Source organism: Ammospiza caudacuta, chromosome 2 (assembly GCF_027887145.1).
Source record: "Ammospiza caudacuta isolate bAmmCau1 chromosome 2, bAmmCau1.pri, whole genome shotgun sequence".
NCBI classification, from domain to species: domain Eukaryota; kingdom Metazoa; phylum Chordata; class Aves; order Passeriformes; family Passerellidae; genus Ammospiza; species Ammospiza caudacuta.
In genome coordinates this window covers 49,004,103-49,021,101 of record NC_080594.1, presented here as the reverse complement: position 1 = coordinate 49,021,101, position 16,999 = coordinate 49,004,103, and the positions used below count along the sequence as shown (strand labels likewise).

Here is a 16,999-nt window from a genome sequence, read left to right as displayed (position 1 = left end):
CAAGGAAAGCATAGTTTGCAGAATACCCAGCAGGAAGGTGTTCAGATGCTTCCATAATTTTTGGCATATTGTATTCTTGGCTTAAAGCCCTGGGGTTACATTCTCTAATGATTGCTTATGAACTTATTGTAAACCAATCAAGAGCCTTCTGCATGTTCCCACCTTTCCTCCCCCAGCTGCAGGTCCCACACCATAGGTTGTTGGTTGCATCACAGCAGTTGTGACTGCAGGGAAATCCATTCCTGCTTGCCCAACCACCAGGAGCTAATTACTGTTTTCCAGGATTAAACTGTTCGGGGACTCTGCATTGACCCAAATCACTGCCTGCCTGCAAAGGCATTGATGGTTGTTGAGGCATGAGAAGGGAAAGGACAGGCGTGGGAGCCAGGATGTCGTCCTTCCCTGGCTGGGTGAATCCTGTCTGTCCAGCTGCTTTGGTAAGGTTGCCTAAGGCTGTTCCTCCATAATTGTGAGACTGGAAATACCCCACAGAGGGTCCCAAACAAACACCCCAGGCCCTCTGAAGCCAGCCCTTAGGCATTTAAGACCTTGCCCCAGTGTGCCAGCCAGGCGCCTCCTCACCACTGACAGGTGTTTGTGGCCAGGTGCACAACCACATGGCTGTTTTGCAAGGCATATTCCTCAAGGGGAACTGATACTCTTGTTTTTAACCCATCTGAGCTGCACAAAGTCCAGACACGAGGGCTTAGACAACAGCAGATAATTGGATTGTTTTGGTTTTGGCAGGTTGAACCTTATCTGTTGCATCATTTACCTGCTCTGACACAACAGGATTTCAGAGACCTCCTCATTTTTCCTGCCTTCCATTGCAAAAGTGAGAACTTGCTGATAATGCTTAATGTGTTCCTGCTGCATCCCAGTGTTTCTGCTTTTGACCAGAGCTGTACAGTAAAATTTAATTCTCCACAACTGCTCCAGTCAGATAGCAAACACAGAGGGAGGACTATGCTTGGTGCTGCCCAGGTTATTAAAAAAATGTGTGAGATGTCCTCACTCTTTAAATTAAGGAGGGAATTAACCTCCACACCAGGACCTCTCCCAAAAGTGTTGCAGAACTTACATCAGGCTTGTGCTGCCACTTCAGGAAAGGAGCTGGCTTTCTGATGCTGTAGTCCCTGTTTGTGGACGTACGTACATACGTGTGTATACACACTTGTATGTGTCTGCACTGGAGGGGTGATGAAATCAGAAGGTGACTGTGAAAACTTAATTAAGGCCTGAGCATGTGGAAAAAAATCTTTTTTCCTCCCCATGATAACTGAAAGCCTGGCTAATGATCAACAGTTGCATCAGCATTTATGTAAGGTGTGACAAGGTTGATGGTGTGGGGATTTTTGGGGAGGAAGAAAAAGTAGTATTTTTGATATACCTTCTTTCCTGTTTATTAGATTGAAAAAAAAAAACATTGGTTTAGGTGCACAAAATGAGGAGGGAAAATTAGAACTAAGAGCCGAGTTTGTTTGGGGAAGCACAGCTTCATGACAAGCCAAACCTAGACAGGCAGGAAAGACACACCAGAAGGGACACAGGAAGAGGAAGAAGTCCCATCTCTGGGAGCAGAGCAGCTTTCAGTAGATGGTACTGAGGGTAAAAAAGAAATTAAGGGAAGTTACCCTGGTTCTGTAGCTGGGTCTATATGACTGTGCTGCACCCCCCAGGCAGGATGTGGAATGCTTCTGGCCCTGCCAGGGAGCACAGCTCACCAGGCTTGCTGCTGCAGCCAGAGGCCAGGGAGCACAGGCTGGAGACTTGCAGGAATGATCTGGATGTTTGTCCCTGGTAAGAGGCAAAGCAAAACGGCCCTCTGAGAAAGGACAGGGAGAAGGGGAGGCCTGGAGAGACACCAGGGAGGTGGGGGTAGGTGTGGCATTCCTGGCAGGGCATGGGCAGGAGGCAAGAGTTGTCTGGGCTGCTGGGCAGGGAAAGGATTACCTCTGAGAAGTGTCAAAGTCAAGAAACCTTTTCTGGAGAGCTGTCATCCTAGTTCTTTGCCTTACTCAGCTGAGAGACAACAGGCTTTGGAGGAGTGGTTGCTATTGACACTGCAGATATATAAGCTATGTCTCTTAGGCCTTTAAGGATCCCAGGAAAAAAAAAAAGGGAAAGCACCTTATCCAGCTGCCTTCATGAGGGGCAAAAATTCCTCATCAAATTACTGCCTGCAAAGCAAATCCTCTGGATTGACAAATTTGGATGCAGTGCTGTCTACACCACTTCCTGAGCCTACGGACTGTTCACTGATGATAACCATGTTTCAATTTCCCCAAACCACAGTGCTCTGCATATTTTGCTCTCTTCAGGAACTGATATCACTCCTCAACTTTTATAGCAGCATTCAGAGACAAACTCAACCAGTTACTGGGACTGAATGCCCTCCTGTGCACAAGGAGCTCAGCTGGCGACAGCTTTCACTTCCCTTTCATCTCTTGCCACATCTGGATGGTTGAACACTGGTGCTGTCTGCATACACAGCTGCTGCCATCAGCTTGGATTGCCAGATATATATTGATATAGGAAGCCCCTAACCTGAACAACATTCTTCTCTCAAGTGTCTTTTCCCATAAGAATAAGCTCTGCACGTCCACATTACCTTTCTGTGTTTTGTGAGCAAGAGATCCAAGAGATGTTTAACCTGAAACAGCTGGGGAAGAAATCAGCTGACATTTATACATACATGGCAGTCAAGGAAAGGTAAACTCCTCAACCAAACAAGCTGAATCAAGTATTTGCTACTGAAGGCAGTTCTGCACTTTCATTTCCTGGTGATTTTGCTTCATGGGCCACCACATAAAAAGCCAGTTGATGTTCTTCTTCTCTGCCAGCTGGGCAGGAACCAGCATTCCCTGGCCATGTCTCCCATTCCAGCAGCAAAGTCAAGTTGCTTCCCAGAGCAGCTGAGTCACAGACACAGGCTCCGTTGCTGCTGTTGTCTTTTATAGTGACTACATTTAAGAATTATCCTTAAATGCAATTAAAGCAAAAACCAGGACACAAAACTGAGGAAATGCCCATATTCCTGTGTACCTCTAATGGCAGGTCTGTCCTTCCCTTTGGTGGGAGCTTTGCAATTCTGTAATTATATGCTGGTTACTCACGGCATGCATTTTGCAGGACAAATGATGCCCTGGGGCAACTTTAGCCCCTGAGCCACTCAGCAGTGGCCTTTGCTTTTCTCTGTCCAGGTCTGTCAAGTGTCCCAAACATGAGCAAGCTTGTCCCTGCTAACACAAGTCCCTGAGCTGTTCCAACACGAGGGTTTCTCACAACATCAGTATTTGGAGCACCACTGCCTCACACCAGAGGTGACTGCACCACAAAAAAACATCCCGTCCATGCCAGCTCTGGCAACAATAAATCAGCTCCACTGCCACTTCCAGGCTCAGTCCTTAATAAACAGCATTTATAAGTGTCTTCTCTTGAGCTCTCTTTAAAAAAAGGTGAGGAGCACATTACAGTCTCAGAGGAGAATTGACTCGGATGTAGGTGACTCTCCCAATGACAGACATTCATGAAGGCTGAAATTGCAGCTCCCTAACAGAACACAGAGAAGGGGGACAGAAGAGGGTTAAGCCAAGGGCAGAACTCCCTCAGGCTATACTGAACCAAGGGACTCATGAGAGGGAAAAAAACAAAGCTATATAGATCCCAGTTCATGACACAAAGCATACCTTGTCCTCAGCAGACAGGAACATTTACTGCAGTCCTAGCCTCTGCTCAGGCCTTAGGCAAGGAAGGTGGAGATTCTAATGAGTTACTGCTTCTACTCCTGCCCTTGCCTTGCTCTTAGCACAAAGGGGCTCAAGGTGTGAAAACCAAGCACCTGGTCCTGCCCAGACCAGCTAGATGCTCCCAGTCAGCCAAGGACTGCTGGACCCTGCTGGAAGACCAGAGGAACCTGCACATCTCAGCCTCTCTCCCTGCAGTGACAGAGGGAGTCAAACACTGAACACCACTTTGCTGAGACACAGGTCACCCCTTCTTCACCCTGCTCTTTAAGGCACCAGGCAACACCACACACCAATCTTCCAGCTGCCTCACGGACAACTAAGACCTGAGCAACCCCTTCCTCTATTTTCAGATTCTACACCGCTCAACACTCCCCAGCACCATTAGTAACTTCTAACACAGAGCAGCCTTGAGCATTGATACACCACTAAACAGTCAAAGGATTAACATCAATTTTTATTCCAAACAAGACAGAACTTCAGAACACCTGTAATCCTCCTGGTCATATTTCATGAAATTCTTTAGAACACTGGACACACTAATCTACTACTCAAACTATAACAATCAGGGATAGGATGATGGCACTGCTGAAGGGGTTTCTTCTAAACAAACTAAAAGTTAATGTTTAAAAGTTAAATTTCTTCTACAATGCTCAGCTATGTCTTCAGGTGCTTAGCAACAAAAGCAAAAAAATAAGCCTGCTTTAGAACAGCAAGTAGGAGTAAACAGAACACATAATCATACAAAGAGAAGCAAGACTCTAGTAAGGTCTCATGCGGCTTGATGGGGGTGGTGCACGATTCGGAGGAGTAATTGCTATATCCAAGTAGTCTCCTATCTGGAATTTCTGAGACTGCAATGTCATGGAATCATCTGTGCCCTTCCTGCCAGACATGGTGCTGCCGATCTCCTTCACCCTGTGAGGGGCAGAGGAAAGGCAAGTTAGTTATCAGGGGCCAATCTCTCCAGATGTCCAAACAGGAACTGCACTGGCTCCTAACTCCCTTCCCATGCAATTCCCTGCACTGCACAAACATGAATGTGTACTCAGAACACTGGGGTGTTCTGCAATCCTGGGTGCACCAACTGCTCTGACAGCACAGAGGACCCTTCTACCCTCTTATGTTAAATACTAGTGAGAACCCCTTACCCCCTGCCATACAGACAACGCACAAGACCCTGCCAGATTCCAAAGCAGGGTACATCCACTGGCTGCTGACAAAGATTAGCTCATGCCATTCTGGAAGAGAAACACCTGCTACAAGATCACTGCTGTAACTCAGGAACAAAGCATTATCTCAAGGTGGAGGGCCATGTTCCAGCTGCCAATACAAACCAAAGCCTTCAAGCATACAGGCTCATAGTCTCAGGAACACATTAACAGGGATGGTGACCAAGCACAATTTAGAGGTTGTAGCAGTCATCATAGAGAGCTTCAGAAGTTTGGTATGCAGGTTCTGAACTTTAAATCAGTGTTAATGAAGGATAATTTACTGTTCTGGTGCCCAAAGTATTCTATTAACTCAGAGAAGAAATGCCATTTACCTATAGCCAGGCCTCTTGAGATCTGTAAAAACAATTGCAAAATTGAAATGTGTGCCCTTCTTCCGTGCTTCTGGGTAAACTTCTTTCACCAAGCTGGTCAGCTCCTTCAGAGTTGCATCCATCCTAGATTAAACAAAAAAACCAAAGCGCTTCATACTCTCAAAGAAACAGAAAAAAAAGTTTCCCAAAATATTTAACATAGAATCAATACATTGCTACAACCTAACCATATGTTTCTTTGCCTTGGCATTTCCTATGTCCACAGTTATTGACTGTAACACCACTTACAGCACACTGGAGGCAACATGCTCTAGTGCAAATGTGTCTGATTCTCTGTGATTTTCAGATTAATCTCTTCATCTCTGTATACATTTCAACATCTGCATCTCCAGGTCTCTCTGAAGAGTTACCATTTAAACAGCAGGAGCCTTTTTATTTTTAAATACATTCATACAAGCCACAGTGTAAGAGTTTCCTCACCTAAGCTAAGATCTGTATTAAAGTAACATTACTAACTATTAGAGGAAATGTAAGAAAAGCAGAAAAATAAAATAGCTTTCCATTTCTGCCCTAGCAGGCAGCACTCCTTTACCCAACCTTCAACCAGAGCAGGGCTAAAGCTCATGTCTAGAATTTCAAGAACAAAAGTACTCAGTCACTGCAAGAGAAGTGTCTCCAATTATACAGTTTATGCACTCACTCTGAGCTTCAGGCAACCAAGGAGCAGTGTGTTGACAGACAATGCCCATTCTGACTTCTGCAGATGGGAAACAACTCAGACACCACCAACAGCCTGGACAGAGTCCATAAATCCCACTTAGAAGTAAATTAGAACTATATGCTTTGGTAGCCACAAAAATGGATTTATTCAACCACACAACATATGAGTTAAAACGCTGGCAAACATCATGAAGGGTTTAAAAAGCAGCGTAATTCCTTTTCAAAGGCATTCTTCAAAATATTACAAACAAAACCTAACATGCTTGCAATGGAGACTAAGGCAGTTCTCCAAAATAAATCTGACAGTGATAAAGAGCAACTCTCTGTTATAGCACTGCTACCTTACCACGCAAAAAGAAAACTCATTACTCCACTCTCAGAAGGGTCTGAGTTAAACCAACAAACCATTCACACAACATTTCAAGCCTTCTGCGACAGCTGCTTCTACTGAATAAACGGGACGGTTGGAACAATACATACGCATTAAAGGAGAACCTCTGCATCGAGTAGCTGTGTTGCGATAACCACCGCCACAGCACAAGCCACGGATTACATGCAGCAGTTAATTGGGCACTTGAGCCGCGCTAAGTCTCGGCGGCTGAGCGCTCACCGCTGCACAAAGCTGCGCTTCGGGAGATGCCCCCTCTCAGCTGCCAGGGCACAGCCAGAACCGCTCCACACCGGCGGCGGCCAAAACTCCCCGGAGTTTTCCGACCGGAGCCGGCACAACTCCCTCAGGCGCCGGGGGCCCAGGCGAGGCCCCGCGGCACGGCCAGGCGCAGAGGCGCCGTCACTCACCAGGTGTAGATCTGCAGCTCGCTCGAGGGCACGTTGCCGCGGGAGAACTCGTCCATGCGGTGGTGCCGCCCATTGTTGGTGGTGAAGACGCGCAGCAGCAGCGGGCACGTCTGCGGGGCGGGGGTGAGAATGAGCGTGGGGATGGGAGCGAGGAGCCGCAGGGGAGGGGATCAGGATCAGGGGAGGGGATCAGGATCGGGGAGGGGATCAGGATTAGGAGCCGTTTGCCACGCCCTCCCCCCGCTCCGCGGAGGCCTCACGCCGTCACTAGACGCTCGCCACTACCCCCAACCCGCTGTCCGCGCTGGAGCGGCCGGTGAAGCGGCGCGGCACCAGCACCCCGTACTCCGAGCACCTTCTCGCGGTCGATCGGCTTCTCCGGCTCCTTCTTGATCTCCTCCTGCGTCACCCGCGACTCCACCGCCATCTTGCCGCTCCGCTCCCGGATGTCGCGCCGCGCGCCGCCCATCTCGCGAGAGCACGGGCGGGGGCGGCCCCGGCGGGGCTCCTCCCCCGGGCGTGAGGCACCGCCCTGCCCTCAGGGAGCCGCGGGTCTCCCATAGGGATGAAGTACGCAGTCCGCCGCTGGAAGTAGCGGCAGGGTGAAATAAACTAGCGGGAAATCTATTTAGAATCTAGCGTCCCTTAATATTACATTCAGGGAAAGGTCAAATGCATACGCTTCCCGCTTACGGGTTTTTTTTCCCCCCACAAGTGAAATCTTCCATTAGGTTAAAATTGAGTCTGTGGTTTGTGTCTTACAAAACAAGCAGGAATACATAATATCTATAAAAGAATACAAAATATGTGGTTTTGTGATAGCTTTTTTAAAATGTCTAGAGTTGCTTGTTACTCATAGCAGTAGGTGCAGAGGGGCTCAGTTGTTTTCACAGGATTTACAGTTGGATTGTTTCCTCTAAATTTATTTCTCATTTTGAGAGTAAAACAAAGTTTCTCTGTAAAATTAAGCAGAAGCGTGCTTGCAGGTGCAAAATAATCACATATCAGGGACTCAAAGATTTGCTGAGGCTGGAAGGGAGCTCTGGGAGAGGCTGCCCACTCCAAAGCCCGGCTCAGGAGTCAGGATCAGCAGGGGCTGCGTGGATTCTGAGTATGCCCAAGGATGGAGATCGCTGGGAAGCCTGCTCAGTGCTCAGTCGCCTTTGCAGTTATCAAGAAGAGAAAAAAAAAACCACTTCCTATGTCAGTTTGTGCCCTTTGCCTCTGGTTCTGTGGCGGGGCATGGCTGAGAAGCCTGGCTGTCAGTCCTTGTTCCCACCCGCCAGGTATTCCCGCACAGTGAGCCGTCTCTGTGAACAGTCCCAGCTCCCTCAGCCTGTCCTCATAGCACACATGCTTCCATCCCTTAAGCACCCCTTGAGCTCCTCACACAGCTCTCTGTCGGTGCTTGCAGCAGAGCACAGCCCGTGCGCCACCGGAGCTGTGTCTCAGGGTCCCCGTCGTGCAATGTAAGTCCCTGAGTCAGGAGGCTCGGGGCGCGTTTGGGCTGCTGTCCCGAGTGTAAATCCAGCACCAGAAGGAAGTATTCTAAGCATGCAAAAAGCATCCTTTAGGGAGGAGCCACAAACTGACGCTCAGCCCTGAGTGGAGTCACTGGGAGCACTGGGAATGCTGGAAATGGGGCGCACAGCTCCAAATCCTTCCGGGAAGCTGAGATTTGCTCTGACAACACCCTTGTTAAGGTGTTGTAAGTGTTGAAGTACCTGTGCTCTTAGGGTGATGGGGTTTGATTTCACTCTTCCACACACGTTTCAATGGTATTATTTATTGAAAAAAATATTTAGGGGAAAAATATTATAAAAATATAAAGGGGTATAAATAATATAAAAATATCTTCACATATTATGTTTATGTGTATATCATAAAGAAGAAAAAGGGTTATGAGTCCATACTACAAAAAAAAAAAAGCTCTTGCATTTCACTCTAATATAATCAACAGTACTTGGTTTAAAATGTTGATTTATGGCTCACAAAATACAAGATAAAAGAGCCAGTAACCTTCTACAGTTCACCCTCAGTTTTTATTAACTTCCTTTTGTAGTAGTCTGGATAGTGTTGTACAGTTTTTAATCTACATTAAGTTACAGGATATTATCATTTTGTTACCATAGTCAATGAGTCAGCCTTACCACCATTTGTGGAATTTGATTTCCCAGGCAACAATTCAGTCTATTACTCTGCTAAAATTAATTATCTCTGCCATGATAATATGCACTTTGGGCTCAGTGTGTGAACTACCATTTCTGAAACAAAGGAATTTATGTCAAGTATCGTAAGGGAACAGCTGTAGCAAATAAAGCACAAATCTGAGTAGTTCCTTCTGCTAGAACTTTTGGAGTGCATTATTTGGGTGAAAAATGACGCTAGTGAGCCTAAGTTTTAAGTAAATTAAAACATTAATTTATTATGCTTTTTACATTTTATTTTAAGTCTAAAATCTTAGATTCTTATGTCACGTGTTTGGAAGCAAAGGTTGAAAATTATTTGGAAATTATAATGCAGTGATGTGGCTGCAGGGTGTGGGTTTTACTCGGGATGGGGCTGTGTAGTTAAACAAGGCATAACATCATAAATGGAGTCCCACAGGTCTCAGAGCACTGGAGTTGGTCCTTTGCTTGCTTTTGCCAGAGGAGGGGGATGTCACATGACAGGTTTTTCCCTCCCTTCTGCCAGGCATGACTCTCACTAGATGCTTCCTAATCCAAGCTAAGCTCCCCAATTTAAGAGAAAACTGTCTAGTGTGGGCTGGTTCTCTGTCAGTTAATTTCACTTGATGCCTTCTAAACTGACTCCATGATTGCTAGATGTGGTGCAAGGCAAGTGGAAGTGCATGCCCGGGAGCAGCTGGGAGGCAGAGAATGGGACTGGAGTAGGGCATGTCCCATCAGTGGCAGCGGGAAGGTTGATTGCTTCACCTTCCCTTCATTTATCCTTAGGTTTTGGGGGGCAGGAGGTCTCCTCTGCTTGTTCAGGGACATTGTGTGCTATGCAAAAAATGTCTGTACCTGCAAACATGTAAATAAATAAGTAAGTAAGTAAATAAATAAATAAATAAATAAATATAGGGTACAATGTAAGGAAAATGAAAGATCCTTGCCGAGGTAGTGAGGCGGGGTAAGACTGTGCACAGGAGCAAGTCTCCAGCCTCTGTTGTGAAAAGACCCAAAATATGACTAGAACTTTTCCAGCTGTGAATGCCTGTAGAGCAGGAGACCAGTGGTTTGGAAGCATGAAACGCCCCTTCATGGATTGTTAACACATGTTCTTAAGGAAGTGGTTACACAAACAACTGTGAGTTGTTTGTTGGGGCGTCTGAAACGGGCATGAATGAGACAGGGACTTGGTGCCATTAGCACATGGGACTGGGCAAAGCTGCTACAGCCTCTTAGAGAGGAGCACTGTGGGTCAAGGAGCCCACTGGCCTACAAAACATTTACTGTAACTTGTGACTGAAAGGGAAAAACAAAAGGGGCAGTTGGTATGGAGTAGCTTAAAACTTTCTAGGCAGAATGGAAGGATTGTAGCAAATAACAAATGTCCTCGGGAAGGTACAGGAAGTAATGGTGTAGCTGAGCCTGGAATATAAGCCACAGAGGCAAACCTCCCAGAAACTAGAAAAATTATAGCATGACCAGAATAAAGAACTCCACACTTTTCAGAGCCATGAGTGTATAAAATCTGAGTTCAACGGAGCTGAGTTAGCCTCAGCAGCATACTGCTTCCAGGTTCCCAAGGCTCCCAGGACTTCTGGCTTATTGGCTGTGTTTCTGAGTTCTTTCTAACCAGAACTACATACAGACCCTAAATTTTTCTTGGTTGTATGTGTATCCCATAAAACCTGTCTGATAGAGGACTTGGTCTTTATCTTGATTGTGGAAAGTTCAACTACCCTATTCTTGCAACAGCACAATCAACTTCCAAACATTTTTACAATCAATTGAGAGAGCAAAGTCTCAAATTTGATGGAGCTTCTACTGCAAACCAGCTTTAACTGGTGGAAGAAGAGCACAAGCACAACTTCTTTGCAAATGCAATCAATGGTATTTCCTAAATTTTGTCTCATGGTGATATCATGGGTGTGTTATGTTCAAAATGCTCCGTGTGCAGTAGATTTGACTACAATCTTTTAATTTCCTGTGTTTTGTACCAAAGTTAGTGTGAATTTCAAGAAGCCTAGCGCTTCTAGCAGCGCTAGTGCTGCTAGACAATTACACTGTTTTCATATAAACTTCAGTTTATGTTCCCTGTGTTGAATTTAGATGGTTTGGGCTCACAAAATGCACTGTAACTCTTGGGCTTCTGTGGTCCTCTTCAACCTGCCTGCAAGGCAGCAAGTGAATCAGTCAGTGCAGGACAGACTGGTGGGGCTGTGATGTAGAAAAGGACTCTGGCACTGGATGTATAAAGCCTACAGAGACCCCGAGGCAGCACCCTGATTCAGGAGCACCAAGACTTAGCTACCTGGGAGGAATCTGTATTTGTATATAAAGTACATATATGTTTTTCTCTTCTTTTTTTTTTTTTTCCTGCAAAGCCATCAGAAGGACCAAAAGTTAATAAAAATGCTTTGAAGGTGATTTACTGTTCTACAATATTGCAGAATGGTTTCACTGCTAAAGTGGCAGCAGCAGCAGTCAGGCTGTGCAGGTTTGTGCTCGCTCCAGGCACGCAGGCGGCGTGCGTGAGGCAGAGCCGCTGCCGTGCCTTGTAAGCAAGCTGCCTCATACCTCCCAGGGTCAGACCTTGATTAAAGCTGGAAGTGGTTTGTGATGTTGCCAAATGTTATAATTCTGCCATTCTGCTATTCCACATCAGGTGCTTCCTAAAAGAGTATTCTCAGAATAGTTTTTTTTCAGTTTTGGAAAAAATATTCAAGGAATAATGTATTAGGCAGATAAGCATTATCGCTCATATTTCTGTTACTTCTGTTCATTTTAGATACCAACAGCAGTTTGTCAGAAACCTGCAGCATCCACATGAGAAAGAAATAAAATTTGTGAGATATGCTTAGTCCTGTTAGAAATATTCTCATAAAGCAAATACACTGGATTGAACAGTAGTATTAAAAAAAAAAACCCAAAAAACTCTGCAATTTATCTGCAGTCAGCTGAGACTAATATTGGACACCTGGGCATGTGAGGGATTTAGAAGGATGTCCACACAGCTCCTGAGCTCTGCCACAGGCCTGAGCACAGGAGCTGAGAACAGTGGTGATCCATCTTGTTTTCCCTAGGGTGCTGCTCCCCACAATGGGCAGTGACGGAGGATGCAGGATGTGACCCTGCCTGCATCCCCTCAGCAGTGTGAGGAGGGAGCTGGAGAGCCACAGCACTTCAGGCTGATCCAATGCAAAACTGCTCACAATCTAAATCAGCTAGAGAGTACAGCTTATGCAAAAGAGATCCAGCAAAAAATTGTAATGACTGCTTGAATTTCACCTGGAGCAGATCAGAACAAACTGGAGCTTGTAGTTGTCAGCAGAGGAAAACAGACTTCAGTTTCAAGTAAAGAAAAAGTAGCTCCTGGTCTGTCACATAGAGGTATTTTCTTCTCTATACAAATACCTGTTAAGGTGAGATGGTGAGGTGTGCTAAATATTCTATTGATTTTTCCTGGTAGAGCTGTAGACTTGGTTACAAAATATAAAATGAAGAAAGAAATGTTGCCAGAATCTAAACCTGGATTTCATTAAAACGCGTTGTCATTTCTCTATAAAATACATCTGCTACAGTATTCCAGAAATTTTAGACACACAATAGAGTAATAAACTGCTTTTATAACTTGGGTAATACTCTACCATAGATTCCTGATTTCCCCCCTACTGTTTGTCTGAAATTACCTCAGTACAGAAACGTTCATACACTGTGAGGGAGGAAAAAATGGGTTGTCATTTCAATCAGTGGAAATTTTTAAAATTGTGTATGAGATGTGTTTTATGGAGAGGACAACAACACTGGAAGTTGGTCAGCCTGTAATTCAGCGCAGATAGTTAGGTCAGCAGTGTGGTTCCCTGCCTGTGCTCCCTGGTTTGCCTTCACTGGGTCAGCTCCACTTCTGGAAACGGTGGTGAGAAACCAAGCCAGTGTGAAGGTCACTTTCATTGCTGGTGCTTTCCCCAGTTGCAGATGCTGCTGCTGCCCACTGAGTGAATCAACTTTCCCTGGGGACACTGGGGCTGCCAGACCCTCTGCCCCTGCACTGGCTGCTCTGAGGTAACAGCACTGTCTTCCAAGCACCCTGCATGGCAAAGCCAGTGCATTCCCTCACAACATCAGCAGCTGGAAGAGATGTTCTTAATATTGTCTTCCACATTTCCTGTGCAGACAAATCCCTTCCCTGCCTGCTTCCTGGATTAATGTGATCCTATCCTTGAACACAACACAAAAGTCTGAGAAGGGGGTGAGTGTCTCTATCAAATAGACACATTCCTGTTCATGGTTTGGTGGGAACATTTCCATGAGTAAGTGTTAACAGATTAGGTTGATGGTTATTTCAGTATCTTCCCCCAAATATTTGTTATTTTCCCTTCCCATGGAAGAGTCATATTAAAGTACTTAAGCTTTTTTTTCCTGAAGAGCAAAACGCAAAACTCCAACTGAGTGTACAAACATACACATCATTTATATGCAGCTCCCTGGCTACACTTCTCTTCATCTTGCCATAGACTCTTAAAAGTTTCCAGTCTGTGGCACACACTGTTCTGCTGAAAACAGTAAATGGATAAAGATGTGTCCTGCATGCTGAGAACAGGTATTTCCCTCCCTGTTTTCTACCCCAGTATGATGGATCCTAACAGAAAAAACCTCCTGTGTCTGTGGCATTTTGCACTGATTCTGCAATGATGAGGGAACTGCTGACAAGTAAGTCCTCTCTGGGCAGCTCCTGTGGGAGGCATGTTTATTCTGGCTTCCTCCTGGGGCTCACAGAGCCCCACGGAAGGTTTATGAGAGCAGTGGGTATCCTTCCTAAGAAAGGATGATGTTGTGCAAGCCATTACGTGTGTCCTGCCTCCAGAAACATTGTCATAAAGAGTCAAGCAAAACCTTTCTCCAAAATAAGTAGTTCCATGTGGCCGGCCTTGTCAAGCACAAAGCAAAGCCTCAGCAACCTGAGACAGCTCAGCTGCCCTGCAGAAATATCTTTTGTGCCTCAATGAGAAGGTCAGAAAACAAAATTCTCTTTTCTTTTTGGTTTATTTTGTTTTTACCTGAATGGCCACTTATGATGAAAATGTTCTGGCTGCAATAAATTATCCACAATATTTTGAATAATTCAATATAAAACCAAATTCTTTACTGAATGCTATGCATTATCAATTAACTCTAACAATATTTTTAAAAGAAAGGAACTGTCCATCACTGGGAGTTTACAATATGTGATGATTGAGTCCATGATGAATTCTGATAGCCTGGTTACCATAAGCTCCTCAGAGACACAGTGCTTAGTGGAAACACTGAAATAATCCTAATGGTAGTGGCAGAATAGTGCCAGTAAAACAGAATGTGCTGCAGGCACAATGCAAGGCAGAATTGCTTCAAAAGTTCCTAGAAAATTTGTGCATGCCTATTCCTTAGACCAAGAAAGAATAATCTCTCATAACAATGGTTATCAGCTTTATTATATGCCATTTTTCACATGGCAGGAGGTACTGGGGAAATTGCAAATGTAGGAAGTTTTGCTGCAGAGCAATGAAGCTGGAGTTGTAGATGAGTGATCTTAATGGCATGGAAAGAAGTGGACACAGTGCCCAGGGTGCTGGCAGAAGAAATCAGTGCTTTTACATTTCTTGCTGATCCTTCCCTATCAGCTCTCTTGGCAGAGCTGGTCATGATGAGCTCCCCATAGAGTTGTTGCAATGAAACAGCTTAGCAAAGGCTAAGAGATTTTTGTAAAGAGTGTACAAAAATCCTGCTGCTCTTGCCTGGATTGGGTGAGGAAGGGTTCACACAAGCAGCTGTGCTGGCACATCAGTGGACCAGAGGGGATGGTGATAAAAGGCATCCTTCTTGCCATGGTTTACTTGGAGTCAGAAGATGACATCTGTCCATAACCTGATGCTTTCAAATGGCGAGCTGTACAATGTGACAAGTTATGTGACAGCATGACAGACTGTGACATTTCAGATTGCTGTGAGCAGCACTCTTTGTTTGTGTTCACAAGTTGTGTGAGAAGGCACAGCTCTCAAAAAAATAAGTAAGTGCCTCACAGACTTGCTAAAGGGAAAATTCTTGCAAATTAAGAAAGGGGGAGGATATAAACTATTTCAAAAGATGTGGATAGGCATAAAATCTTGGGTCAACACTTCTTTACAGTTAGCTTTATATTTTGTTATGCCTGTTACAAATCTAAGGATAATTCAGAATAATTTCTATAAAACTTCAGGGCATAGAAGAGCAGGAGAAATGGCATTTTTACACCCCTTAGATTAGATTTCTTCAATGTGAACCAAGATTTTATTTTATTTGGGCTTAAGGAATGTAAAGGCATAATAATTACCAGCTGATACACCAATTTAATGCAGGTGTTCAGAGTTCTTAAAGATAAAGAGTGATAATAACTCAGAATTACCTTTAAAAAGAGATCTCAGAATTTTCAAATTCAAAAAACACAAATATTGGAAAAAGAAAGCCCCATTATATGAAAGGAATTGAAACTCTTGAATACGAAAAGTACACTAATTCTGTTCCCAGAGACATGGATAGATTCCCCTGCCTGTTAGAGGTGAGCAATTGAAGCACGCATGTTTGAAAATTTCAAAGTGAAATATTAAGAACACAGGGCACAGTTATTGCTAAATTATTGCATGCAGGTTCTGCTGTATGGGCTAGATCTTAAAATGAAGTTCAGCAATCTGTCTGAGTCTCTCGGACTTGGGTCTGGCTTCACCCAAAAAAATATGGAGCTGCTGCTCAAACATGCTTCAAACAGTCACATGAATGAGATTCAGAAAGAATTTTAGCCATGGCCAAAGATAAGTTAATACACTTTCAAAGTTATTAATTGGTTTCTGATTAGAATCCATGAAGACCAGTCAGAATGAGAGATTCATGAGCATCTGTCCACCTCGGGCTGCAAATGAAGTGGGAAGATTTCTGTATTTGTGCTAACACAGCTGTAGCTGTTCTTTGAGCTCTGGCCAGCTGATGCAAATTACTTGGCTAGGAAAGGCACTACAAGTTTTTATGTTTAGATGGCAGATAACATTTTTGGTCAGTCATGGAGAAGTTCCTACTGCATTTGCATTCAGGGATGCCTGGATATTGGTGAATGCTTTTTTATCCCACATTCTTTGAGCCTCTTGTCTTAAGCTGGTAATTTTTGGCGGTGTTAGTGATGGAAGGCAAATAAGAATGGGCTGTGCACCTGCTCCTGGGAGCTCCAAAGTTCATCCTCCTCCTGCTCTCTTGTGGGCTGTGAGCTATACAGCTCCATTAGCTCTGTTCACATTCTGACAACTGAACTGCAGGGAGTTTACAGTTTCTTCAGGCTGCCTGAACGAGTCTTGGCTTCTTGCTGGGACAGCAATCCCATTATTCCAGCCACCAGGACTGTGAATGGCTTCATCACTGGCTAGCTGGCAGAGATAATAGGTAGGGAAAGATAGTTGAAAGCAGCTGGTCCTTGGCAAGATTGAAAAATATCAAGTGCAACTGTTATTGGCCCTACCTGTGTGTCACTGCTGGAGCAAGTCTGCAGGGGCATGGCTGAAACGCGGGAATTATACTTTGTGCACACCATTTCCTGGCCCAGCCAGGAGCAAAGCCAAAACTATGACAAATAGCAATGGAGTCTTTTGCTAATGTTATAGCTTTTAAAAGACTTCCAGAAAAGATGAATCCTGCTTTCCTGACTGTACCAATGCATATGTAATCCCAAACCACCTTTTCTTTTGCTGCCAAATTGTAAACAAAGCCCTCTGTCTTCTGGGGGAGGAGTGTGCAGAGCATCAGGCTCAATATTTGATGAACATGTGAAAACTTTCACTTGCTGTAGTGCTGTAGCAGAAGAGGAATGAGACAGGCATGGCACAGGCAGGGTGTCCTTGCACAGGGAATGTGGCTATGGCAGGTCCCTGGGGAGTTTGAGCCAAGGTGTGCTCCTGTCCAGCCACACCAGCACCACCACTGGGAAAAAGCTGGGATGTTAAACTCCTCTTCACTGCATAGCT

General features: G+C 44.9%; 1 protein-coding gene across 1 annotated transcript; it reads right to left on the bottom strand.

Moving 5' to 3' along the window:
- Positions 1-4,185: 4,185 nt before the first annotated feature.
- On the bottom strand, positions 4,186-7,298 carry SAP18 (Sin3A associated protein 18). Its single transcript, XM_058825106.1, has 4 exons — positions 7,166-7,298; positions 6,811-6,920; positions 5,293-5,415; positions 4,186-4,664 (listed from the first exon to the last, which is right to left on the bottom strand). The coding sequence occupies exons 1-4, from the start codon at positions 7,277-7,279 to the stop codon at positions 4,508-4,510; spliced, it is 504 nt and encodes a 167-aa protein (XP_058681089.1). The 5' UTR covers positions 7,280-7,298; the 3' UTR covers positions 4,186-4,507.
- Positions 7,299-16,999: the final 9,701 nt, after the last annotated feature.

What these genes read in the sequence shown, in the direction of transcription:
- SAP18 (XM_058825106.1), bottom strand. Translation starts at nt 7,279, where the DNA reads ATGGGCGGCGCGCGGCGCGACATCCGGGAGCGGAGCGGCAAGATGGCG. An exon ending in AGCCGATCGACCGCGAGAAG is followed by an intron (nt 6,921 to 7,165) that starts GTGCTCGGAGTA and finishes CCCGCCCCGCAG; the next exon opens with ACGTGCCCGCTGCTGCTGCG. An exon ending in GAGCTGCAGATCTACACCTG is followed by an intron (nt 5,416 to 6,810) that starts GTGAGTGACGGC and finishes TGTTTAATCTAG; the next exon opens with GATGGATGCAACTCTGAAGG.